The following is a 27,658-nucleotide window of genomic DNA, read 5'->3' as shown; positions in this document are numbered from 1 at the left end:
AGATGTTTTGAACAAGCTATTCTTTTAACAACATTTTTATTGGTGATGGATGATTCCAAAGATATATTTATGAACGATGAGTTGACGACCGTATGGATGTTTATATTTAAGAAAATTTTTAATTCTTCTGCAAATTTTAAGTAGAAAAAGTACGGTGTGTCACAATTATGTTCTCACTCACACGCACACTAGGAAACTTCCCAGGAGGTCACCCATCCCAAAATTGCCTCAAGTCAAGCACGCTTAACTTTGAAGTTCTTATGTGACGAGCTAACGAAAAAAAGATGCATCTTATTGGTATGTATAATACATATCAAATCTTTTAAGCCCTCTTCAACTGTACAGTCCACCATTACATTGAACAATTTCGGAATCCCCCTCCTTTCGGTGTAAGATCGGTTCATTCATGTTCCCTCTGCCTAGAAGCCTGCCAGGAGCCGCTCATTGTCCGTGCAACCTCATGGAACCGGCGATCACCCCCCGCCCTCTTCGGCTTCGGGCCTCACATGCCCACCAGCTTTCGCTTGGTTCGTCCCCGAACCACAGAGACTAGGAAAGGTCAGCTCTGATACCAACTGTAACGCCCTAGATTCGATGACTGTCCTCACTATACTAATACGAGTTTTTCCAGCGTGCTTATGTCTTCATTCACAAGCACCCTAGGAACTTTCCAAGAGGTCACCCATCCCAGAATTGCCTCAAGTCAAGCACGCTTAACTTTGTAGTTCTTATGTTATGAGCTACCGAAAAGAAGATGCATCTTATTGGTATGAGTAGTACATATCAAATCTTTTAAGCTCTCTTCAACTGTACAGTCCATTACATTGAACAGTTTCGGAATCTCCCTCCTTCGGTGTAAGATCGGTTGATTCATGTTCCCTCTGCCTAGAAGTCTGCCAGAAGCCGCTCATTGTCCATGCAACCTCATGGCACCGGCGATCGCCCCCCGTCCTCTTCGGCCCCGGGCCTCACATGGACCTTCCTGAGGAACCTCCGAGTCAGAGGCATTGCCCCTCCTTGTGGAAACCATGATCAACGTTTTAGATCGAGATTTCCCACAGACGGTGCCAATGATGAAACCCGGGTAGACTGGGTAAACTTGGGTTGGCAATCTACCGAGTAGAAAAGAGTTATGTTAAAGGAAAAATGAGCAAGATATAGCTGCTGCAACTGAGACCTCCAAGCAAGAAGATGAGCTCGTGAATGGGCGCCGGAAGGAAGTCCGGCGTAGCCACTCCGATGCTTAAGTCAGCGTGTGAAGATGAGAGAAACAGTTGTATATATGTGAATATACGTGAATTCCGAGAGCCTTTTATCAAGAAAAATGCGAATCTTTTAAATGTAAAACATATCTGCTATTTATAGGAGAGAAATATCATGATTACCTAGTTTTCAATGCTTACTTACTACTTAGGGTAATATGGCTGCTCATACCCTAATCTTGACAACTTCTCTGACACGTCAAATCCCTGTATTTCTGACAGTAATGATTGTCAAACATAATGTATCCCCATACTGGTGCACTTGAGTGAGGTGCTAATTTCGAGGTAGCCCGGGTAGAAAGCATCTCGGGAATTGGTGCGAGGGCCCTGATTTCTGATAACTCGGGGGAAGATGTCCCGGGCATTCACATGCCCGGATTCTGACGAATTCCTCTTGTAAACTTACCCGGATTCGGGCTACCCACTTAATGTCCCAGGTTATTCATGACCTGGGCTCTTCCTGGAGTATCAATCATGTTCAAGAACAAATTACAAAATATTTTATTCCATAAAATAATTAAAAAAATTCAACAAAACTTTAACACATGCACAAATAAAATAAATAAATATTGAGTCATTTGGATGGACTCAAAAGCAACCCCAAGGCCAACACCATTCCTTATCACGTCCCATTTATTTTATATAACAAATTAAATAATTAAAATAATAATAAATTAGTAAACAAAATAAATAAATATGTGCTGTTGTAGATTGCGATTTCTCTCACTTTTATCATAACAAACGAATCCCCATCCCCCACCCACCCGCGTACGCACAATTATATATTAAAATATATATGTTTGTTAAAATAAAATAAATAAAATGAAATAAAAATTAATATCAGATTTGGACTCAATTTAGATTCGAACCATGTGTTTTCATAACACAATATCTTACTACTACAATATGTCATATTTAATTAAATATTTACGTAAAAAAATTATAAACATATTATATTTTTGTTCACTTTTCACATTTGAGTCAACTTTTTCATATTTGGATCAATTTTTCATATTTGCGTCTAGTTGTTTATATTTGAGTCAAGTTTTTCACATTTCGGTCGAGTTTTCGTATTCGAGTTATTGTTTTCATAAATCGACCGAGTTTTAAACATTTAGAGTGAAGTTCGAGGTGAAATTTTATGTCTGAGTTGAGATTGGAATATAATTTTTATTTTGATTAATTTAAATATCTATTTTTATGGAAAAAATAATAAGATTAAAATGACTTTTTTGTTTCGATTGAGAGCTCAAACGAGTCCCAATTACTTATTTTTCCACAAGATCCCTTAACTCTTTTTTTTTTGTCTTCGTGTAAACCCTAATTATCTGCATCGGGAAAAGGGGAAAGTTGGGAAGTGCCTCTCTCTTTGTGATTGATTATATCTGTGTTCTTGTTTGCTTGGTCATTTGTTGTATAGATATGAAGAAGTTGGGGGATGGGAAGGATTTCAGTGACCCCAACGACTCGGGTTCTGGCTCTCTTTCTGGTTCGTTGCTTTACTTCCAGCTTGGCCTTTTTTGTTTTCGCAGTTTATTGTTTTTTTATGCTGGTTTCGATCTGTTTTTCTTTTATCTTCATGTTGTTTGTTTGTCTGCGTATTTAAGGAAACTTTGGCGTTTTTGTCATTCCATTGCTCCATATAGTGTTGGATCATTCAAGTAACGGATTTGGTTATTTGATGCAGATGGAGCAGCTTTCGTTGCATCTCAGTACTCGTTTTTTGGGAAAGATGTTATTGATGTTATGGATACAGTGGAATTAGGGGGTTTGGAAGATGAAGAAGAGGGTGTTTCTGTTCTTGGAGGTGGACTTGGTGGCGAGGAAGAGTTGCAAGAGTATCAATTATTTGGCAAAAATGAGGTGAAGATATTGAATCGCTCCTTAAAACATTTTCCATTCTATGCGTGTTTAAGTTTTGATAAGTGCTGTGGGTTATTTTTTGACCTGGTTCTAAGATGCTGAATTCATTTGTTCTCGGTGTTTTGACTTATATGGATTTGGATATTCTCCCACAATCTTACCTTTTCTTGCTCACCATGCTGAAGTTGCACCATCGCAGCCTGGAAAAAATGATTATGAATAGTCATCCATTTACGAATAGTTGATAGATGGAAGAATGACAAAGAGACGACGGCTGTATGTTTGCTGTTCTGTATTATGATTGTTGATGGCTATGTTTTTGCAATATTCTTGTATATGAAGCTTTTAAGATGGATATATGTTTGACTTTTAGAGATTAGATATTGTGAATGGATTAAAAAAGAGCTTTCAATTTGTTCGAATAAAATAAGATCTTGGAGATTGTGATGTATGATTTATTTTGTTAGAGCTAAATGTTTTTTCAGTCTTTAAAAAGTGGCCAGTTCTTCTTAAAGAATGAGAGTTTACGGATTGTATGTCAAACTAGAGGCTGGCTTTTGCCTTCCTTTTGAGGATCACAAAATGATGATGTTGTAGTTTCTATATGTTTTGACCATTATTTTATCTTCTTTAGAAACTACTTTTGATGTTCAAAGTTCACTGAGGATGCAATTGACTTTTTTTTCTTTTTTTTTTCTTATAATTATTATAGCCAGACATCTTTGCATGTTGTGCATCTCTTACTCTCTTTGATATTTATAATATCTGTGTTCACAGTAGTTTTTTATGCCTTATGTTTGCCAACACCTATTGCATGGACTTCTTGACAACTGATCGCATTCTATTGCCCTCTCCAGGGATCAATATTTGGATCATTGTCTGAAATTGATGATCTGGCGACTACTTTTGCAAAGGTTGTTTTCTTCTTCTCAAACTTGAAACTCAGAGTTGTGTTTATTTTATAATTTAGAATTTTAATGTTATTTCTAGGCAGTTCTTTCCATTTTTCAAATTGGAACTGGATCTAATTTACTTGTGTACCCATAATGTGGCTCTGCCATGTTTCTTTGCAAACCGTACTTACTGCATCTTTTAGGAATGGTTTGGCGTTAATTAAAATCTTGACAAGTGGTTATGTTAGGTGTGATTCCAATGATATTTAATTTCAATCTGTTTTCTGTATCGTGTTATGAATGAAATCAAACAGGTTGTGGTAAAAATTTAGTCAATAAACTTGTATTGCTGATGGGAATTTGAATGTACAAAATGTTACTTCAGCATAATTTGAGTTGCTGACTAAACAACTTGTCCAAAATCCAATTCATAAGCTGAAACTTTACACTCGAGGAAACACTGAACAAATGTAAGGTTAAATTGAAATATGCCTGTAAAGAGCCTCAGTGCTACTGAATACCAAGGTTACAGAATTTTTTTGCCTGCTTTATGTTTTTCTGATGTTCATATTTTCTATTTTTTTAGTTGAACAAAGTTGTTTCTGGGCCAAGGCACCCTGGAATTATTGGCGATCGAGGATCTGGATCCGGATCTTTTTCTAGGGAGAGTGAGTTCAATATCCTTTCAAATTTCTTTGTATGATAACATGTTTTTTAATTTTCTTCTGTTGCTATTTTGTAGTTTTACAATTTAATAAGAAGTTTAGAATAAATTATCTATATAGGTAAGATTTTTCTCTTGTGATGTAGTTTCTAGATTTTGAGTAGTCTCTTCTTCAGTCATCATTAAAAAAATCCTTGGTTGTGTCCTAAAAATGTTTCACATGTCTATAAGGGTATAAATGAAACATTGACGTTAATTCGTTTTTAAGTGGTGTCTGGAGTTGCATGTGTTATTGGCCATGCGTCACTCATGGCAGATTCTTCCCCGATAAATCTCTGTTAAAATTTGGAATTTCATCTCCTTTTTCTCATTCTCTCATTTTTCACTGCCTTGGTTGCTGTGAGATAGCTGGAGATTTGCTGCACTTGTTAAGGCCTTGTGTGAATGTATTTTGATTTTCGGATAACTTTTCATGCTGTTTTTCCAGTTTTTATGTGTGTGCTTGTACTTTGTGTAATATGATTCCTTTCATTAACAGAAGGTTATTGCAGGTTCATCTGCTACAGATTGGGCACGAGAGGCAGATTTTCCCGACTGGCTTGACCATCGTATGTCTGACTCAGAAGGTTATGATGAAAATAAGAGATGGTCATCACAGCCTCATCTCTCTTCTCTGTATCATCCAAAATCTAAACCGTTGCATAGAACATCGTCATACCCTCAGCAGCAGCCACAACTCCAACGGTTCTCTAGTGAGCCTATTTTGGTCCCAAAATCTTCTTTCACTTCCTTCCCACCATCAGGATCGCTACAAGCTTCAACGAATAATTTTAGTCATCATAATTTCTTATCTCTTGCTGGTGGATCTCAGTCACCCTTCTCTTTGCCAAACCAGTCTCCATTATCTGGTTCAAGTCTTTGTTTTGCCGAAATGCCTATTGGGTTTTGTGATAATGCTAACATGCTGCACTCAATCTCCCCTAACTTCTCACATAACAATCGGCTGCGAAATCAGTGTAGTAGTAACACCTATCTTCTTCGTGGTGATAATTCTATCCTCTTAAACAATTTTTTACAACATCAGTATCAAACTGGGTTATTACCACCACTAATACCCTCTCAGCAACAGAGATTGCATCTTCCATATCATTCGCCTTTAGCCAATTTTTCAGCATTACCACCTCACACTTACAACACCTTCCCTTCACCATCATATTTTGGTAACTATGCGTACACTGATAAAAGAGAGTCAAAATCTAAATCAGCGCGCAGGGATAGACATTCTGCCCGACTTTCTCACCAAGGGCCCGATTCTAGCGGCCATAGGAGTGAGAGTCATTTGCCACAGTTTAAATCAAAACATATGACCGCTGAGGAAATAGAGACCATTCTTAAAATTCAGCAGGCCGCCACCCATGGAAACGACCCATATGTAGATGATTATTATCATCAAGCCTGTCTTGCCAAACAATCTGCTGAATCAAGTTCAAAATATCGGTTTTGCCCTTCACACCCAAGGGAACAATCTTCCAGGTCCCGTAACAGTGCTGAATCACAACCATATTTCCATGTTGATGCACTTGGAAAAGTTCGCTTTTCTTCAATTCGTAGGCCCCAGCCTCTTCTTGAAATTGATCCTCCTCCCTCTGCTAGTGGAGATGGTACTGCTGAGCATAAATCATCTCAGAAGCCTTTGGAACAGGAACCAATGCTTGCTGCAAGGGTCACTATTGAGGATGGGTTTCGCCTTCTTTTGGATGTTGACGATATTGACCGGCTCTTACAGTTTACTCAACCCGAAGATGGGGGAAGTCATCTTAGGCGGAAGCGCCATGTTCTATTAGAAGGCTTAGCTGCTTCTCTTCGGCTTGTTGATCCGCTTGGTAGAAGTAGTAATCCTATCGGGCTGTCTCCCAAGGATGATATTTTGTTTCTACGATTAGTTTCTGTTTCTAAAGGTCAGAAGCTTATTTCAAGGTTTCTTCGCCTTCTTTTAACTGGAAGTGAACTTGCTCGAATAGTTTGCATGGCCATCTTCCGCCATTTAAGATTTCTGTTTGGTGGCCTTCCCTCTGATCCAGAAGCAGCTGATACCAATAATGGTCTTGCAAAAGCAGTTACTCTGTGTGTTAGTAGTATGGATCTTAATTCACTTAGTGCTTGTCTTGCTGCTGTAGTTTGTTCCTCAGAGCAGCCACCTCTTCGCCCGATAAAGAGCCCTGCTGGAGATGGTGCCTCCATTATTTTAACGTCTGTTTTAGATAGAGCAACTCACTTGTTAACAGGTTCGCAGACTCCCAGCCACTTCAGCATGCCTAATTACACTCTTTGGCAGGCTTCATTTGATGCGTTCTTCGGTCTCTTGACAAAGTACTGCATGAGTAAATATGATAGCATAATGTGGTCATTAACCACTGAAAGCCCACTAAACTCAGAGGCAGAAGCGACAAGAGCTGTGAGCAGGGAGATGCCTGTGGAACTTCTACGTGCCAGTCTCCCACACACTAATGAGAGTCAGAAGAAATTGTTATTGAATTTTGCTCAGCGATCCATGCCTGTTACTGGATTAAATACTCACGATGGAGGTGGTGGACAAATAAATCCTGAATCAGTGAGGGGTTAGCTGAGACAGCAACAAGTTGTGTAATATTCAGGGTTGTGAATTCTTCACGCTGGTGGGGCCGCCGTCATTCTGAAGAATGGGATGTCGATTACTTTAGGCGGCGTTTTAATGCGTAAAGTTCTACTGTTGGCATCATTCCGGTCTCCTTCCACTGTGTTTTGCTCATTGGCTTTCCCGTTTCTTTATATCTTTCTTTCTACTTATATATATGAAATATAAACTAACATGATTTTGTGTCGTGTCAAAAGCTGTGGTATATGGGAAGCTTTATTTGGATCCTGGTCTAAAAATGTAACTGTATGGGTGAAATATACAGGTAAGCTATTCAGAATGCTGACATTTATGGTGTTCCTTCATCCTCCTCAAACTTTTATTCGGGGGAATGAGTCGAATCCTGCGTCCATTGCCGCAGGTAAAAACTTGTTTTCTTGATAGTTTAGGAGTTCATTGATGCAGATTTGAGTAGCATTTACTTGGAAGGATAGTTAAAATACTAGGTTGTCGAGTATCATTAGCTCGTTTATATAGCTATTGAAACCCCTGCACACGTAAATTTGTTTTCCATCTCTGGTATATATGCATGGAAACATGTGCGGGTATGTGGCATGTGGGTTTTGCAGGTGTTCTGTTGATAGATTACACACACGTACACACTCTTCCTGAATTTGTCCCTGATTATTTTTGGTTCCTCGGGTTCCAAATGTTGATGCGAGCGTGAATCTGGATTACTTTACCTCGTCAATTCTTGGAATAAGCGTTCTAAAAGACGTGAATTGTCACGAAGCATCGAGCCAAAGGGATTAAATCTTACGAGTCTGTTTAAGCGTGATTAGCTGGAGATAAGCATAATAAATGTTTTTAGTTTTTGAAGTAATTTTAATTACATAATTTAAAATAATGGATGAAATAATCTGTAGATGTTTTAAATTTAAGAACAAGTGTGATTTTTCAAGCTTTATGGAAAATAAAATTTTAAAATTATAAATACTTAGATTCAATCGAGGATTGATAGAGATGAGAATACGAGACAAAAGTAAAGTTACACAGGTGGGTCAAGATTTTATTAAAATATATTTTCTAATAAATCATTACATAAATGTCATTTATGTTCGTTCACTTAATTGATTTATTATTATTATTTTTTTATCGAAAATATTGNTTTTTTTTTTTTTTTTTTTTTTGAAGATGAGATAATAGCCAAAAGAGTTTAATGATTAAGTGTATTTGTTTTTTTTGTTTGTGTGAGGATTTAAATTTTGGTTTAATCTTATAAGTTTGTTATTTTATGATTCCAGGTATTTTTCTTTTAGAATGTTGATAAGATTTGAAAATGCAGACGTTGCATCAGAGAATTTTTCGCTCAACATTTTGGTTAAAAAAAGACCAAAACATAAAAAATAACTGAGATTACAGGATTAAAATCCAAGTTTGAATTTGTGCATAAATACAAAATAAACAAAATTAGATGTCTATTTTGACAATTATCTCTTTGAAGATGTTACTTTAGCCATATTCATCCATATTTATTACTTCTTTACCTAGTTGTTGATTCAGTTCCAACACATGAGCTAATTAATAGGAAACATGGAAAGTAATTATGTCATAAGAAGTTCGAAAAGAGGAAGGCGAAGCAAAAAATTAAGATTTCAAATCTTATATATTATTTGGCTTTGGAGAACCATGAATTTTGAGTCAACCAACTCTTAAATTTAAAATTATCAAGTCAATGTTTAACATAGGTAATGTACAAAAATTTGCTTAAAAATCCTTTTATTTTCGAAAATAGTAAACTTGGACACCAAGTTTGAATAACATGGCAAGAAGGGAAAACAAGGAAAGGAAATCAAAGAATTATGGAAAATTTGGGTACAACTCCACCTATAAATGCATAATCTATGCTACAAGATTTCTACACCTCTCAAAGTACCCAATTTTCAGCATTTTCGAAGATTTTGCAGGACGAAGTTTTGTCCAAGAGCTGTCAAAATTCAAGCGAGATTTCGAGTGGTTCATTCACGTTTAGAATCATGAAAAATAAAGTAAGTGAGCTTTTGTTATTTATAAAGTTTGGAAGACTTGTTACTCATAAGTTGATTTTGTATTATATACAATTTTCCTAAGTAGGCTTATCTATATTTTAAACAACGATATTTCTGTTTTAAAAAATTCGATCATACACCATGTGTTTTGTGACCTCTGATTTGCATATGTTTCATTAACTCACTTTGATTCATTTGATGCGCTTGGAATTTTGAAAGGGAATGTTGTGATTTGATTTTTAAAGTAGAAATTTATATGATAAAATATGGCCCCATACGGTGGAAACGCATAGTTATGGCCCCATTCGGTGGGTATAAAATCGATACAATGGCCTCGCTCCTAGAGGAGACATGATAATGAACCATGAATAATGAGATGAAATTTATGTTAGATTACGTGCACAGCGAGCCAACTTGTGGCATGAGATTTATTGACTCTTAAGTAAAAAAAATCTTTATTTTAATAATATTTTACGGTTTTATCATGTTATGATATTTATTTTATCCGTATACTCATACAAGCTGTATAGATAAAGTATTTGAAATACAAAAGTATCACGAGATCTGTCTCTCAACATAAGATCATGAAAGTCATTAGTAAGCGTACTGTATATTCTAAACTGGTTCCTAGTCGATTCAACCACCTAAAATAAGGATAAAGATCACTCGAGGTTGAGACTAACATCTGTGATATGAACGCCATGTTTCATTGGTAAGTGCATTGAGATGTCCATTCATAGAGTTGAGTGATCATTTGATGATGCACTGAACAACCCTCTCTCGGACTTTTCAAGTGGTTATCACTTACCAAGTTGAATAGTCATCGGTTATGATTATACACCATTAATCATTTGACCCGGACAATGTGAAGGCTCTACATTGCACTTTGATTCATTTACCGACTCCATTGAGGTTCATCAGGTGACGAGGTTAGGTGTAGTTTCGAAATACGCAGGAGTCAATGCATTATATTCGGGGATTCACCGCTGACATACATGTGAAGATATCATATGTGATCTAATGAGTTAATAGTACAAGGAATCTCTGGTCAGAGTATGGCATGTGTATTTTGGAAATGAGTTTCCTCAGTTGAACAAGCCATGACAATATTATTACTCAAAGATACATCACGTCATTATCGAATTCATTTGTAACTCTCGATAAAATGTTTGCATTCGATCGGGATATATGAATTGAAGGGAATGTACTATATCCTAACCATAACTTAATTTCTTGCTGCACTTTTATTGATACCTAGGGGATCATGGAGCGATGCTACTTGATGGTCTTATCATTATTCGGGTGCAATCGGATTTTATTTTTGACGTTTTTTATCAAGGAGTTGATGAAAAGAATGAGGCTAATTAGGGGTAAACCCGGATAAGAATAAATGTCATTCTGAATAACATGAAGTTGCGAGCTTAAGACTAGCTGTACCTATGAACCATTTAGGGTCACACAAGTATTGATTATGTGTTCTCATTGAGATAGTCAAATTCAACGAGTTGTACTTGTGAACCGTTTAGGGTCACACAAGTATTGATTATGTGTTCTCATTGAGATATGCAACTTCAAGTTGAATTTGGCGACTGTAGTTTGATGTAATCAAACAGAATGATTATAAAAGAGTTTATAAATTGATTCAATGTAATGGAAGTTGTGGAAGTTAGCTTAACTGTTAATTAAGTGATGAGAGTATAAATGTATTTTTAGTCAATGAATTCACAAAATTTGTAGTTGCCAAAAATGAATCGGTGAAAAATTTTATCTTTCAAAATTTTCATTATGTAAACTAGATTTGTACTATCGATCATGATTTTGATGAGTTCATAATTATTCATTTATTGAATATAGAATATACTAAATAAATAGTAAATTAGTAGTAGTGAATACTANAATTTTGTTTATATATCTAATGCGATTTACATGAGAAATTAAGTTTATGATCGTGGACTTGATTCAGGAGATTGATAAAAGTGGTTGATTCCTGTAGATAGTTCCTAGAGAGTTACAAGAAGGACCAACTTCGTTAATCTCAAACTGGTTTGGTGTCCAGCGTTCTTACACACAAAGGTAAATCAAATATGAATGTCCTATTAATGATTTAAATCATATGACACCCAAAGAAGTTTCGATTGTAAAAACACACAAATTTTAACTTCCGCTACTTTTTGTGTGCGAGAAAATGATACAATAACAGTGGTATCAGAGCCAAAGTTTCTTAATCGTTTGATTTTCTTTTATTTATTTTTTGAATTATGTTGAGTAATTTGTTTCTAAACGTTTAAGAAAATCTTTCATAAAAAATGCAGGACCTAGAAAATATGATTTTTAGAAAACAAACAAACATTATTTTTGCGCTGCCCCGCTGCCTGGAACAGGCAATGTTGTTGCCATCCTTTTGGGGATTTTCGCTTTAGACCTGTTAGGGCCCGTGATCTTAATTAATATTTAATTATCAAACAACAAAGATTAATAGGTGTAAACAGCGAAAACGGGTTTAAAATGTTCATTTGGGCCTACAGAAATTTCGGCATGACCTACCCGTAAGTAGGACATCCCAAAAATTTCAAAACACGACAATAACATTATACGCTCGAAAATAACATCAAGTTCACAATCAACCAAACAAATATCCTACAGCCGCACTGGCCAGGACTAGACACAACATACCACAAATAAAATCCCAAACAACATAAAAATATCACCATACAGCAACACATGGCATCTCCCTGGCAAATGTATCAAACCAGTATAATATATATAAATATCTGGGAACTCTAACACAAACCGACTGACTACTGGGTACCACTCGTTGAAGCTCCACCAGACGCGTCAAATCCCCTGGAATGACCTGCTATGACATCAAAAACAACCACAACATAAAAAGAAAACAGGGGTCGGGCCCCAGTACGACAAACCAGTAAAATTATGACGTATATAAAAGACATGTAAGAATACCAAGTAAATGCAATGATATGCGATGCATGAATGGTAACAATGGAATAACGGATATCAAATGGAGTCCAAACGAATAGCATCATCAACAGTAACAGTGGCCACCCGTGCTAGGAATGCAGCATCAAATCGCCGCACGTCCATGCACGTAGCATCGGGAATGCGAATAGCTAAGTCGCTCGTCCCTAGCTGTCATCTGAGAATGTGGCTAATCCTAACCCACTCGTCCCTCTGATGACTCAATATATCTCAACAGAATCAACATAAATAGCCGTCAAAGAAGTCAAGGCTCAATATGTTATGTCAATATAATTTATGCATGAATGCATCAGAATAAACATTCAAAGCACGTAATAGCAAACAACATTCACTGAATATTCTTACACGCCAATAAAAGTGTCATAATGATATAGATTTGAGCGTACCTCAACTTCAATTTACAATACCACAGTAATTTCTTAAGGTCTATCGAATGAACTCGTCCAACGATATAACCTACAATATAAATTCACTATACACTTCAATACAATGCATACCAAACGACTAAACCAAAATAAATCGGCTCGGTTAAAATTCAAAATCCGGGGAGCCTATAAAACCCTTAATAATCTGAAATTTCAAGCTTAATACCTCAAGAATCGAGACTAAAACGCACAACCGAATGTCGCCGAAAACAGTGTTCACTATCTAAGCCGGATCAAAGCCCACGCGCCTAGCTGCTGGAAATCAAACCGATCGAACTTGATAACTTCCGATTCAAGGTAGGAAAGACTCTAATATACTGGAGGAAGAATATTGCTACGCCGCTACACTAAAAATCTGGCCGCTGGGGGCGTCGCACGCTTGCTGCAGAAGAAAGAGAAAGACGACGGGCAAGGCTGGGGAAATACTTCTGGATTTGAGCGATCTGATTCCTCTATCAAATGGGTTGATTAATATATTATGGAAATGGGCTGGGCCTATGCTTATTGGGTGATAGGCAGTGCTCATAGCCAACTTTGAACCCAAAGCTGATTGAAAACTTACCCAAAACTTCGAAGCAAACCTTAGATCACGATCAGATACTATGCTTACTGGCACACCATGCAATTTCACTATATGATCAATGTACAATTTCGCCTTTTCATATAAGTACAAGTCCAATCATACGGAATAAAATGAGTTGACTTAGACAATCTATCAACAATCACCCAAATCGCATCACAACCACGATTTGAACGAGGTAGACGTGTCACAAAATCCATAGCAATGTGCTCCCAGTTCCACTGCGGCACTTCAAGACTATGTAACATTCCGCCAGGTCTCATTCTCTCGGCTTTAACTTGTTGACATGTTAAAAATTTAGCCACAAAATGAGAAATATCTTTCTTCATACCTTCCCACCAATAATGAGCTCTCAAGGCATGATACATCTTTCGAATTCCTGGATGAATACTGTGTCGACTACAATGTGCTTCCCGTAGTATAGCTTCTTTCAGATCTATCAAATTAGGAATCACAAGTCTACCATTAAAGCGTAGACTACCATCTGAAGCAACACTAAACTTTTATGTCTGACCTGTTCAAGACAATTCTTTTAATCTATGAATGTGCGGATCGGTCCTCTGTGCTACTTTGTTGCTGGATAAAATTTGTGGCTCAACTTGAATAGATGACACTAAAAAAAAGTCTCCACTGATCTGATAAGTCCATCCTGAAGTTCCCAAGTGCTCGTGAACTTTAGAGATAGTCAAAGATGTCAGCATAGCATTCTGAACTTTCCTGCTGAGAGCATCTGCAACAAGATTCATCTGTCCTGGTTGATACTGAATCTCACAATCAAAGTCTTTAAGCAACTCCATCCATCGACGCTGTTTCATGTTCAAGTCAGGCTGAGAGAAAAGATATTTAAGACTCTTGTGATCCGAATAAATCACAAATTGTTCACCGTACAGATAATGACGCCGTAACTTCAATGCAAACACAATGGCGGCCAACTCTAAGTCATGAACTGGATATCGGGTCTCATGCGGTTTCAACTGACGAGAAGTATACGCAATCACTCGCCCATTTTGCATTAAAACACAACTAAGTCCATTTAGAGATGCATCTGAACAAACATCATATCCACCTGACCCTGATGGCAAAGCTAGCACTGGAACTGTTGTCAACTTTTCCTTCAAAGTCTGAAAACTTGACTCACATTCATCAGTCCACACAAAACGTCGATCTTTTTGCGTTAATTGGGTCATAGGCCTTGCTATAATAAAAAATCCTTCAATAAAACGCCTATAATATCCTGCTAATTCCAAGAAACTGCGAATATCGGAAATATTCGTCGGTGTTGGCCAATTTATAACAGCTTCCAATTTTTTGGGATCTACTGATACTCCTTGAGCTGATGTAACATGACCCAGAAATACTACTCTGTCCAGCCAAAATTCACATTTAGAAAATTTTGCATACAATTACGCTGCTCTGAGTGTCTGGAGGACTAACCTTAAATGTTCTCGATGCTCCTTCTTAGAATTTGAATAAATCAGAATGTCATCTAAGAAGACAATAACAAATCTGTCTATAAATTCTAGAAAAACGCGATTCATCAAATCCATAAAAATCGCTAGAGCATTAGTCAATCCGAAAGGCATAACTAGAAATTCATAATGTCCATAACGTGTTCAAAATGCTGTCATCGAAACATCTTCCTCTCGAACTCTAAGTTGATGATATCTAGAACGAAGATCGATCTTTGAATACACTGATGTACCGTGCAACTGATCAAAAAAGTCATCGATACGCAGCAGAGGATACTTATTCTTCACAGTAGCTTTGTTCAACTGCCTGTAATCAATGCACATTCTCATCGTTCCGTCTTTCTTCTTTACAAACAATACTGGAGCTCCCCGAGGTGACATACTTGGTCTAATATAACCTTTTTCCAGTAAGTCCTGTAATTGCTCTTTGAGTTCTTTCAATTCCGCTGGAGCCAAACGGTATGATGCTCTAGAAATAGGATTTGTCCCGGACACCAACTCAATGCTAAAATCGATTTCCCTCTGGGGTGGAAATCCAGGAATCTCATCGGGAAATACATTAGAGAATTCCTTGACAACAGGAATATCTGATACTTCAAATCTTTTTCCCTGAGTCGCATCAACTGTATAGATCATGAATCCTTCATTTCCTGTTGACAAGATTCTAAACATTTCCATTGCTGACACTAATGGAATACGTGATTGCGAATCAATACCGTAAAAATTTCATTTAATGCCATAATACGGTTTGAATCTGACAACTCCATGGAAAAAATCAACGGTAGCTTGATAATTTGACAGATTATCCATTCCCAGAATACAATCGAAGTCATACATATCTAGCTTGATCAGATTAGTTATCATAATATTATCATCGAATCTAATCACACAATTCAGAATTATCTCATGAGACATCAAACATACACCGGCAGGTGTAGAGACTGACATTGTATCTATCAACGGAGTAGTAGCAATCTCATGCTCATCAACAAATACAACAAATACAAATGAATGAGATGTTCCTGTGTCTAGCAGGATACGAGCAGGATGATTAAAAATAAGGCAGATACCTGCAATAACTCCGCCCGGTGCGTCTTGAACTTGATCTTGAGTTAGAGCATGAACTTGAGCCTGCTGTGGCCCAAGGAAACGCTGCGGAACAGAACCTCTAGGCTGAGGATAGCTAGACTGCTGAAAAGACTGAGTCGGAACAAAAGGTCTAGTTGCTGGTCCTTTGAAACCTTGACCAAACTGAGGTTGCTGAAATTGTTGTCTTACTGCATTCGGACATACTCTAGCATAATGTCCAACTTGCCCACAGATATTACAAGATCCATGCACTCCCGTACACTGAGTACTGATATGCTTACCACCACAACGATCACAAAATACTCCACTTGGTGACCCAATGAACCTCCACGCTGACTGCCAGAACTAGAAGAACTACTACGACTCTGTTTCTTGAACTGTTTTCCTTTGGCCTTAAAGTTTTGCTGCTTTGGTTGCTGATAAAACTGCGAAGGCTGATACGGAAGTAAAGGACGGTATAGTGGCGCACCCACTGGCATCGGCACATTACTTCCGAAAATATGAGGAAAACCTGGTTGAACTGACTATGGTTCTGCCAAAAGTAGACTTGCCTCCACATTCTTGGCTTTCTCTACAGCATCGGCATAATTAACAGGTGCTCCAGCTACTACTAAAGTGCAAATGGTTCGATTCAATCCTTGCATAAAATGCGATAACTTGTTCCGATCACTGTTAGCAACATGAGGAACATAGGCAAGAAGTGCTGAGAATTGAGAGGCATACTCAACTACAGTCATGTTACCTTGAGTCAATCTATTAAATTCAGCTTCCTCGGCCGAATAATACGAAGGCGGTGAATATTCTCGAGCCAACTGTGCGCAAAATACATCCCAAGTAACTCTTTCACCTGATTCCTTCAGAGCTTCCTCAGTAGTTTCCCACCATAAATGAGCTCGGTCTTTTAATTGACAAATAGCCAACTTAAGTTGCAAATCAGGAGTGTACTCCAACATATTAAACAAGCGCTTCATACTTTTTAACCATGCTACAACTTTCTCACCATCTTCATTCCCAAAGAATCGAGGAGGACGCATGTTCTGAAATCGGGCTATCACTAGTTCCATTTCACCCATTCCTCTAGTCAACTGATCCACTTCATGCTCGACGTTAACATTTCGTGCTTCACCGCGAGGACGACGACTTCGTCTTCCCCATTCAGTCTCGTTAAGTCCTCTCACATTAGGAGCTTCAGATTCCTGAACAACTTCCTTTCCTTTTCTGCCCTTACGTCCAGGTGCCATCTACAAGACAAAGGGATTTAATCCACGGGCAGAAACAAAATAATCGGTCTAGTATAAGAGCATAAACTTAAACTAATACGCTCTAGTCATGCTGATACAATTAATTCAAAACATAGAAACAATTAAGAGCAAATAATCAAACACATGCACAATCATTTTATTTGTGTCTAAACTCGAGTGTCCTAGACTCTAATTCGAGCGTATCCCAGTTACTCTCTGATACCAAACTATCAGGGCCCGTGCTCTTAATTAATATTTAATTATCAAACAACAAAGATGTTAGAGTAGGTGCACATCGAGCCAAGTGTTGGTCGAGTGTTCATAATGAAACTCTATGTATAAACAGTCTTTATTTTAATAATATTAGAAATTATTGTTTTGGCACTTCTTTATCTGTATACCCATGCATGTTGCATATATAAAGTCCTTGAATATACAAATAGTAGAAAGAATATGAGATGCTCATATGATGAGTATCATGAAACTCATATTTGCAATACTGTATATTCTAAACAGTTCCTAGTCGATTCAGCCGCCGCTAAGAAGGATATATGTCGCTCGAGTTTGAGACTAGTATATGCGATGTGAGGACCATGTTTCATTGGTAGGGGACATTGTGATGTCCGAGCATGCAGATAGGTGCTCCTGGTATAGTGCACTGAACAACCCTCCATAAAGGACTTTCCAAGTGGTTCTCACTTATCAAGTGGAAACGTTTTAGTTTATGGTTGTACACCATTAATCCTTATGACCCGGGACAACATTAAGACTCTATGTGCAAGCATTACACTTTGACTTGTTTACCAACTCATATGGGGTCATCAAGTGGCAAGGTTGGGTGTTTTGTCGAAACATATAGGAGTCGATGCATTGTAGTCAGGGATTCACCGCTTACCTTCGGGTATGGATATCCTATGTGTATGTAGTATGAAATCTCTGATCAGAGTATGATGGTAATTATGAAAGGGGTTTCATAGATTACAACATCGATGAAACTACGACATGACACATAGTATCGATTCATTGACAACTCTCGATATACCGATTGTTGTCGAATCGGTCGGGATATATGAGTTGAAGGGACCGAACTGTACGCTAACCATAATTGAATGGTTCTTGCAGGCACTATCATTTGATACCTAGGGAATCATGTAAGCGATGCTGCAAGGTGTTTAACATGATTGGTTGGGTACTATCAGACATGAGTTCTGATGTTCTTATTATCAAGGAGTTGATAAGTAAGAATGGATCAGTTGGGGTATATGCTCGTGTAAGGACATGTTTGGTCCTGAATCACATGAAGATGTGAACCTACGGCTAGTTGTATCAATGAACCATTGAGGGACACACAAGTACTAGCTTTCTAGATCCCGTTGAGAAGTAAAATAGTTCAATGTGTTGAACGGCTTATAAAAGAGTTTATGAGCGTAAGGAAAAATAGAAGTATGACTTCTATGAGGGGAATGTAACTTTTAATTTATGAATATGTTCTTAAATTAAAAGTTGGCCGAATAAATAATGTATTTGAAAATTGTGATTTTCATAAACATTATTATGGACTAAATTAAATTAATTCAAGTGTTGATGTTGGAAACTTAATTTCGGTTGTTTGACACACCATTTATCTATTGGACGAACTGATCAAGTATTCATATTAAGCAACGTGCCTTACTGAAGTATCACATGAGGTATCAAGGCAACCGAATCTAGCCGAACTGAACTTTCAAAGTTAACTGACTGATCAGTTGGAAACTGATCAGTTGAACCTAACTGGATTCCTAAAGATAGCTGACTGATCAGTTGGGAACTAATCAGTTGATTCACTCAGCACAAGCTTATCAGCTACTTTCATCAGCTGATCGCTCAGCCTTAACACGTCATCAAATGAAAAGGATGTTCAACCGACATCAGTACAAGCAGACTGCAACTCGTAGTGGAACGCCGCATTTCAGAGTCTACAGGGTACGATTGTCAGAAGAATATCGACGTGGCAAATCAACTGATATAAAATTCAAATATTATATCAAGTTACCGTTGGAAGAGAAGCCTTTAAATAGGCGAACAGAGCAGCTGAAGCATAACACAAGAACTACTATTTTACTCAAGCTGTCACTCTGCTGAAATCAAAAGCTCACTCTTACTAAGTTCTATCTGTAGCATTCAAGGCTACCGTCTTTGAGCTTGTTAGCACACTGTAATCTCTGTCATATTGTTAAGTTGTGCTAAGATCAGTCACGAACTGAAATAGCCTGTTGTAACTAAGAGTTTCAGTTGTGGCATTGATAAGACTAAACTGAAGTGGTTCAGTACAAACATTGTATTCGATCAAAGTCTTTTAGTAGAAATCCTATCTTCGTGATATAAGGGGTGACGTAGGAGTTATTCTGGGCTCGGCTCATATTATTGGGGGGCCTTGGACACCGGAAAGCTGTGACATCCATTGACATTGTGATGTGAACTACGTGGAACTCCCATGATTTCTTCTCATATTATTGAAGGAACTCATGGCGACCGTCCATTAAGGTTCAACATCGATGGGTATGGCTTTACACGTAAAGATGAACGACGTCATATTATTGGGTACTAATCAAACTTGAGACAAAATTTTACGTAGCGGGTTGCATGGTGATGCAATTGGGAACTACCTTTTAGGAATTATGATTGGCTGATATTATTCGGGATCATAATTCTCCAATTGGATCTTTACGCACCTACTGAGGAAAGGAGTTTCCCGTTTTCACTAAAGGGTAGTGAAAGATGTCAAAACAGTGGGAGTAAATATTTATAAAGTAAAAGTCCATACTTTATATCTTACTAAATATTTTAAAATAGTCATTAACATTTATCTTTTTTACTTTTCAGTACAAATTTTTACAATTTATTTGATTCGCAATCCGCTATCTGCAATACTCGAAAAACACATATTAACTGGACCTAATTACCTCACTTGGCTAAGAAACCTGAAAATCTTCTTGAATTCGGAAAGGATAGCATATACAAGTACGGAGTCGCCCCATGTTGAGGCTCCGACTGGCTGCACTCCTGAGGAATTGCAGACATACAAGGATTGGTGTGACCATGACTTGAAAGCCAAGTGTTATATGCAGGCTTCTATGAATGATGAGCTGCAGAGGCGTTTTGAGGATGCAAAGAGTGCTGCTGACATTCATTTGCATCTCAAGGAGCTCTTTGGAGAGCAAACACGTCCTCTTAGGCATGCTACCGTCAAGGAGCTGATCACTTTGTGCATGCGAGATGCGGCCTCGGTCCATGAGCATGGCCTAAAGATGATTGGGCTCGTGGACAAGATCGTTGGCATGGAACTTACGTTGCCTTCGGAGTTGACCACCGACGTATTGCTCTTATCGCTGCCTAGCTCATTTGATCCTTTTGTGGTGAATTTCAACATGAACAAGATGTAGCCGACCCTTGAGGAGTTGGTAAACATGCTTGTTACCTTTGAGTCCACCATCAAGAAAGAGAATTCGGTTCTTTATATGGGTTCTTCATCTGGTACGTAGATTGATCCACGTAGAAAGGGAAAGAAGCGTTCTTTCCAACGTCCCAAGAAGAACGTGCCCTTGAAGAGGCAGACACCGAGCCCCGCTGTGGCAGCCACACTAGTGAAGGCTGACAAGACTGTTGACATCAGTCATCACTGCAAGAATCCTGGACATTGGAGGCGTAACTGCAGAGCATATCTTGCCCAGAAGAGTTCTGGAAACGGTATGTTCGATATTGAAGTAAACATTCCGATTAACTCTACTTCTTGGGTATTGGATACCGGCTGTGGCTCACATCTCTGTAATGATCTACAGGTGATGGGAAGAAGTAGGAGGCTCAGGGAAGGTGAGACCTTCTTGAGGATGGGCAATGGAGCAAGAGTTGCTGCGAAAGCCGTGGGAGATGTTTACTTGTTATTGAACAATGATTGTAAGTTGATTTTGAGAGATGTTTTGTTTGTACCTGAATTGGTGAAAAACATTGTTTCCATTTCTATGCTAGATAAAGATTGATATTCTTGTTTATTTAGCAAAGGTGTTTGCAACATTTACAAGAATGAATGTTTAATTGGTACCGGAGAACTTGAAACCGATTTCTACAACTTAAAATTGAAAGATATTCCACTAAACAATGTCCAAGCTATAACAACAACAAACAAGCGAAAATAATATACTCTAAATTCGGCACAATTATGGCATGCTCGATTAGGACATATTTCCCTAAGAAGGATGAACAAGCTAGTGGGAGTGGGCATGTTTGATATGTCTGATATTAATGCTCTCACGATTTGTGAATCCTGTCTTTAAGGAAAGATGACCAAAATTCCCTTTAAGGGCCATGTGGAGCGAGCCAAAGGGTTATTGGATTTGATCCATACCGATGTGTGCGGTCCGCTTAGCATCACCACTAAGCATGGACATGCCTACTTCATCAACTTTACCGATGACTTTTCGAGGTATGGGTATGTGTATTTGATGTAATACAAGTCTGAAACCTTTGAAAGGTTCAAAAAATTAAGAAGTGAAGTAGAGAAGCAGTTGGGACGAAGCATCAAGACACTTCGATCGGATCGAGGTGGTGAGTACTTGAGTGCCGAGTTCCAAGAGTATCTTAGGGAGAATGGGATTCTCTCGCAATGGACTCCGCCCTCTACACCACAGTTGAATGGTGTTTCGGAGCGTCTTAACCGGACTTTGATGGACATGGTTCGGTCTATGATGGCGTTCACGGAGTTGCCGCCATCCTTTTGGGGATATGCGCTTGAGACAGCGGCACTGTTGTTGAACAATGTCCATTCAAAGGTAGTTGATAAGACACCATATGAGATATGGATGGGTAAGCCTCCCAAATATTCTTATCTTAGAAATTGGGGGTGCCCTGCTTATGTGAAGCAGGTAGTGGGAGATAAATTGGATAGTCGATCCTATTTATGTTACTTTGTGGGATATCCAAGGAATTCAGTTGGATATTATTTCTATTATTCCCAAGAAACAAAGGTGTTTGTTTCTAAGAATGCAATCTTTTTGGAAAAGAAATTTCTATTGGATAGAAAAGGGGAGATGATAGAACTCGAAGAGGTTCGAGAGACACCCACAATTGAAGAACTTACACCAGAAGAGCCAAGAGAGGAGATACAAGCTCCTAGAAGATCCGAGAGAGTCTCGAGACCACCTATGAGGTATGGTCTGCTTCTTGAAGAGGGCCATGATGAGTCTATCCATGGATGTGATCCAAGGACCTTCAAGGAAGCATTATCTGATGTCAATTCATCCAAGTGGCTTGAAGCAATGGAATTTGAGATGAATTCCATGCATTCGAACCAAGTGTTGAATCTTGTGGATCCACCTGAGGAAACTGTTCCCATAGGGTGTAAATAGATTTACAAGAGGAAACTTGGGGCGGATGGGAAGGTATTGACCTTCAAAGCGCGATTGGTGGCAAAAAGATATACTCAAAGACAAGGAGTCGACTTTGAGGAAACCTTTTCTCCAGTTGCAATGTTCCAGTCGATAAGGATATTGTTAGCCATAGCTGCATGGTATGACAATGAGATATGGCAGATGGATGTCAATACAGCCTTTCTTAATAGGGATATTAAGGAAGAGATTTACATGTCTCAACCTGAAGGGTTTACATCTATCAGAAGTGAGCATATGGTATGCAAACTTCAGAGATCTATCTATGGTCTAAAGCAGACATCTAGGAGTTGGAACCTTAGATTCGATAGTACAATCAAAGAGTTTGGTTTTACTAAGAATCCCGAGGAACCCTGTGTGTATAAGAAGGTCAGTGGGAGTGCTGTGACATTCCTGGTGCCTTATGTTGATGACATCCTACTCATTGGGAATGATGTAGGAATGTTGCAATCAACTAAAATATGGTTAGCAAGTTAGTTTTCGATGCAGGACTTGGGTGAAGCATCTTTTGTATTGGGAATACAGATCTATAGAGATAGATCAAGAAGATTGCTTGGTCTCACCCAGTCCACATACATTGATACCATCGTGAAGCGGTTCTCGATGGATGATGTCTATGTCTCCCAAAGCTGATGCAGAGATAGCGGCGATGACAAGCATTCCTTATGCATCTACGATTGGTAGCATCATGTATGGCATAATATCTACACGTCCTGACGTGGCTTTTGCACTAAGTGTAGTGAGTAGATATCAATCGAACCCTGGTATTCCACACTGGAAAGCTGTGAAAGACATCCTCAAGTATTTGAGAAGGACCAATAAGTTGTTCTTGGTCTATGGGGGTGGAGAACTGAAATTGGAAGGCTATACCGACTCTAGCTTCCAAAGCGATATCGATTACTCGAAGTCAACCTCTGGATTCGTATTCATGCTCAATGGTGCTGCTGTCTCTTGGAAGATTTCCAAGCAAGACAGTACTGCGGATTCCACCACTGAGGCCGAATACATTGCTGCATCAGCTGCAACAAAGGAGGCTGTTTGGATAAGGAATTTCGTCCAAGATTTGGGCGTCATTCCTAATGGAGTTGCTCCTGTCCCGGTGTTTTGTGATAACACGGGAGCTATAGTTCAAGAAAAGGAACCAAGGTCTCATCAGAAATCCAAACACGTATTGAGAAAGTACCACATCCTCCGAGAGATTGTGGAAAGAGGAGAAGTGTCGATTGAAAAAGTCGACTCCGCAGATAATGTTGCTGATCCGCTAACTAAGCCTTTACATGGACCATTATTCGAGAAGCATCGCGAATCGATGGGTTTGAAGCATATGGATAGTTGGCTCTAGTGCAAGTGGGTGATTGTTAGAGTAGGTGCACGTCGAGCCAAATGTTGGCCGAGTGTTCACAATGAAACTCTATGTATAAATAGTCTTTAGTTTAATAATATTTTAAATTATTATTTTGACACTTCTTTATCTGTATACCCATGCATGTTGCATAGATAAAGTCTTTGAATATACAAATAGTATAAAGAATATGAGATGTTCATATGATGAGTATCATGAAACTCATATTTGCAATACTGTATATTCTAAACAGTTCCTAGTCGATTCAGCCGCCGCTAATAAGGATATAGGCCGCTCGAGTTCGAGACTAGTATCTGCGATGTGAGTATCATGTTTCATTGGTAGGGGACATTGTGATGTACGAGCATGCAGATATGTACTCTNTCCTATGTGTTTTTCATGTATATGTAGTTTGAAATCTCTGATCAGAGTATGGTGGTAATTATGAAAGGGGTTTCATAGATTACACCATCGATGCAACTACGACATGACACATAGTATCGATTCATTGACAACTCTCGATATACCAATGGTTGTCGAATCGGTCGGGATATATGAGTTGAAGGGACCGTACTGTATGCTAACCATAATTGAATGGTTCTTGCAGGCACTATCATTTGATACCTAGGGAATCATGTAAGCGATGCTGCTAGGCGTTTAACATGATTGGTTGGGTACTATCAGACTTGAGTTCTGACGTTCTTCTTATCAAGGAGTTGATAAGTAAGAATGAAGCAGTTGGGGTATGCTCGTATAAGGACATGTTTGGTCCTGAATCACATGGAGATGTGAACCCACGGCTAGTTGTATCAATGAACCATTGAGGACAACACAAGTACTAGCTTTCTAGATCCCGTTGAGAGGTAAAATAGTTCAATGTATTGAACGGCTTATAAAAGAATGTGTTCCTAAATTAAAAGTTGGTCAAATAAGTAATGCATTTGAAAATTGTGATTTTCATAAACATTATTATGGACTAAATTAAATTAATTCAAGTGTTGAGTTAATTAAATAACATTGGGTCTTGTAGAGCCCGATTGGAATAATTATTTAACTAGTGGGCTTGAGTAAATTCAAGTAAGGTTTAATTGGGCTTAAATATGTTTGAGATATTTCAATTAAAGTCCATGGGCCTTGTAATTGTTACAAGCCCAAGAAAAAAAGGCATGCTAGGAAGGTGAAGGATTGGAGGCAATTTTTCATTAAAAAATTTGCATGGCATGCTCATGCACCTTTATCACTTTTTCAAGAACCAAGAAAAAGCCTTTCCCTTCTCTCTTGAACCTCACTTGCCGAAATTCCATCACCAATTCTCCTTCGTTTTTCTCTCATTTTTCTTCTTCAGTTGTTGAGGAAAGAAAATACTTCTCATTGAAAAATCCTCTTATTTTTCTAGTGCAAAATAAGAGGGGTTCTAGCTTGCAAGTGGTGGGTCTAATTTTGAAGCAAGGAGAGCTTGAAGATTGTCTTGCCATTCAAAAGCTAAGGTGTTTACACCTTAGTTGGAGCCATCATCAATCTCAAGAGATTGATAGGTAAAAATTCTAAACACCCTATGTATTACATTTTGGTTTTTTGTATTTGCTACACATTATAGCATTGAGGTGTTCGGTTTTTTTATTGTTCTTGTCGAAACAAATTTTTGAAAATTCCGTTGCGCAACCGGCACCTTAATCGATCCTTTTTGAAAGATTAATAGGTGTAAACAGCGAAAACGAGTTTAAAATATTCATTTGGGCCTACAGAAATTTCGGCATGACCTCCCCGTAAGTAGGACATCCCAAAAATTTCAAAACACGACAATAACATTATACGCTAAAAAATAACATCAAGTTCACAATCAACCAAACAAATATTCTACATCCGCACTAGCCAGGACTAGACACAACATACCACAATTAAAATCTCAAACAACATAAAAATATCACCATACAGCTACACATGGCATCTCCCTGGAAAATTTATCAAACCAGTATAATATATATAAATATCTGGGAACTCTGACACAAACCGACTGACTACTGAGTACCACTCGCTGACGCTCCACCAGACGTGTCAAATCCCCTGGAATAACCTACTATGGCATCAAAAACAACCACAACATAAAAAGAAAACAGGGTTCGGACCCCAATACGACAAACCAATAAAATTACGACGTATATAAAAGACATGTAAGAATACCACGTAAATGCAATGATATGCGATGCATGAATGGTAACAATGGAATAACGGATACCAAATGGAGTCCAAACGAATAGCATCATCAACAGTAACAGTGGCCACCCGTGCTAGGAATGCAGTATCAAATCGCCGCTCGTCCATGCACGTAGCATCGGGAATGCGAATAGCTAAGTCGCTCGTCCCTAGCTGTCATCTGGGAATGTGGCTAATCCTAACCCACTCGTCCCTCTGATGACTCAATATATCTCAACAGAATCAACATAAATAGCCGTCAAAGGAGTCAAGGCTCAATATGTTATGTCAATATAATTTATGCACGAATGCATCAGAATAAACATTCAAAGCACGTAATAGCAAACAACATTCACTGAATATTCTTACACGCCAATATAAGCGTCATAATGATATAGGTTTGAGCGTACCTCAACTTCAACTTACAATACCACAGTAATTTCTTAAGGACTATCGAATGAACTCGTCCAACGATATAACCTACAATATAAATTCACTATACACTTCAATACAATTCATACCAAACGACTAAACAAAAATAAATCGTGATAGGATCGATTAACGTATCAAGAGTGTTTAGAGAGGGGGGGTTGAATAAACAATCACAATTAAAATGAATCTTTTCGAATTTTGAATTCAGTTTGGTGACAAATTGATTCTCGGAATCTTGTTGGTCAATGACAATCAGTTAAACTAAGAGTAGTTTCGGAAAATAACTGACTGAAAGATAGAATACAAAACTGAAATAAAGTACGCAAGGATTGTTTCTGGATGTTCAGAGATTTCAATCACTCCTACGTCAACCCTTCTATCTCAAGGATAGGATTTCCACTCAAAGACTTTCAACGAATACAAGACTTGTACTGACCCACTTCAGTTTGGACTTAACACTGCCAAAACTGAAACTCTTAGCATACAAAAGCTTTTATCAGTTCGTGACTGATCTTAGCACAACAGATATATTCTTGATTGAATTACAAAGTGTTAACACGCTCAAAGTGTAGCTTTAGATGCTACTGATATATCTGATATACGTGAGCTGTGAATTGTGATTTTAGCAGCGTAACAGCAAGCTTCAATAATGCGTTGATGGTTCTTTTTCTCAGCTGCTTTGTTCACTTATTTATATGCTTCCTTTCCAACGGTAACTTGAGATGAATTTGAATCTTTGTATCCGTTGATTTTTTACTTGATTATTCCTTGGATATTGTTTCCTTCATTTATTGTGATGCGGCGTCTTAACTGCTTTCGCTGAAATGTGTTGTTCTAAGCTGTATTGATTTAAGTGCGGCGTTGCAATCTTCTATGTCTCTTTGTCGGTTGATCGTTCTTTCCCGAGACATGTTTAGTTGAAGGAAGCATACGGCTGAATATATCAACTGATCGGTTTCCAACTGATCAGTTGGTTTTCTTCGAAAGTTCAGTTCAGCTGGGTTCGGTAGCCTTAGATAATATGCGCGATACTCTTCAGTTAGGCAAGCTGTATAGATCGAATATTTGATCAGTTAGTTCCAATAAATAATCGGTTTGTCAAACATCCGAAATTAAGTTTCCAACA

General features: G+C 38.2%; 2 protein-coding genes across 5 annotated transcripts in view; one reads left to right on the top strand and one right to left on the bottom strand.

Moving 5' to 3' along the window:
* The first annotated feature begins 2,527 nt into the window (after positions 1-2,527).
* LOC140984401 (protein PAT1 homolog 1-like) lies at positions 2,528-8,257 on the top strand. 2 transcript variants are annotated; one of them, XR_012176611.1, is made up of 6 exons: positions 2,528-2,751; positions 2,950-3,125; positions 3,983-4,039; positions 4,605-4,686; positions 5,234-7,717; positions 7,926-8,257. XR_012176611.1 is itself a non-coding variant. In XM_073451795.1 (5 exons), the coding sequence occupies exons 1-5, from the start codon at positions 2,685-2,687 to the stop codon at positions 7,303-7,305; spliced, it is 2,454 nt and encodes an 817-aa protein (XP_073307896.1). In that variant the 5' UTR covers positions 2,528-2,684; the 3' UTR covers positions 7,306-8,257. The 2 variants fall into 2 exon arrangements, 1 of the variants encoding a protein (XP_073307896.1); XM_073451795.1 differs by having other exon boundaries at positions 5,234-8,257.
* Positions 8,258-16,252: 7,995 nt separating this feature from the next.
* Positions 16,253-27,658, bottom strand: part of LOC140985054 (uncharacterized) — a 16,581-nt gene continuing 5,175 nt past the window's right edge. Inside the window, exons 2-3 of one of the 3 annotated variants that reach the window (XM_073452791.1) lie at positions 26,511-26,580; positions 16,253-17,145 (exon numbers count right to left, since the gene is read on the bottom strand). In XM_073452791.1, the coding sequence (XP_073308892.1) occupies positions 16,429-17,145 (717 nt within the window). In that variant the 5' untranslated portion in view covers positions 26,511-26,580 and the 3' untranslated portion in view covers positions 16,253-16,428. Of the gene's footprint in view, positions 17,146-25,608; positions 25,982-26,510; positions 26,610-27,658 lie in introns of those variants that run through there. The other 2 variants (XM_073452792.1, XR_012176690.1) reach the window with 2 other exon arrangements.

The sequence above is a fragment of the Primulina huaijiensis genome, chromosome 9 (genome assembly GCF_012295235.1).
Source record: "Primulina huaijiensis isolate GDHJ02 chromosome 9, ASM1229523v2, whole genome shotgun sequence".
Taxonomy (NCBI): Eukaryota; Viridiplantae; Streptophyta; class Magnoliopsida; order Lamiales; family Gesneriaceae; genus Primulina; species Primulina huaijiensis.
The sequence above is the reverse complement of the archived record's forward strand: the minus strand, read 5'-3'. Positions and strand labels throughout refer to the sequence as shown.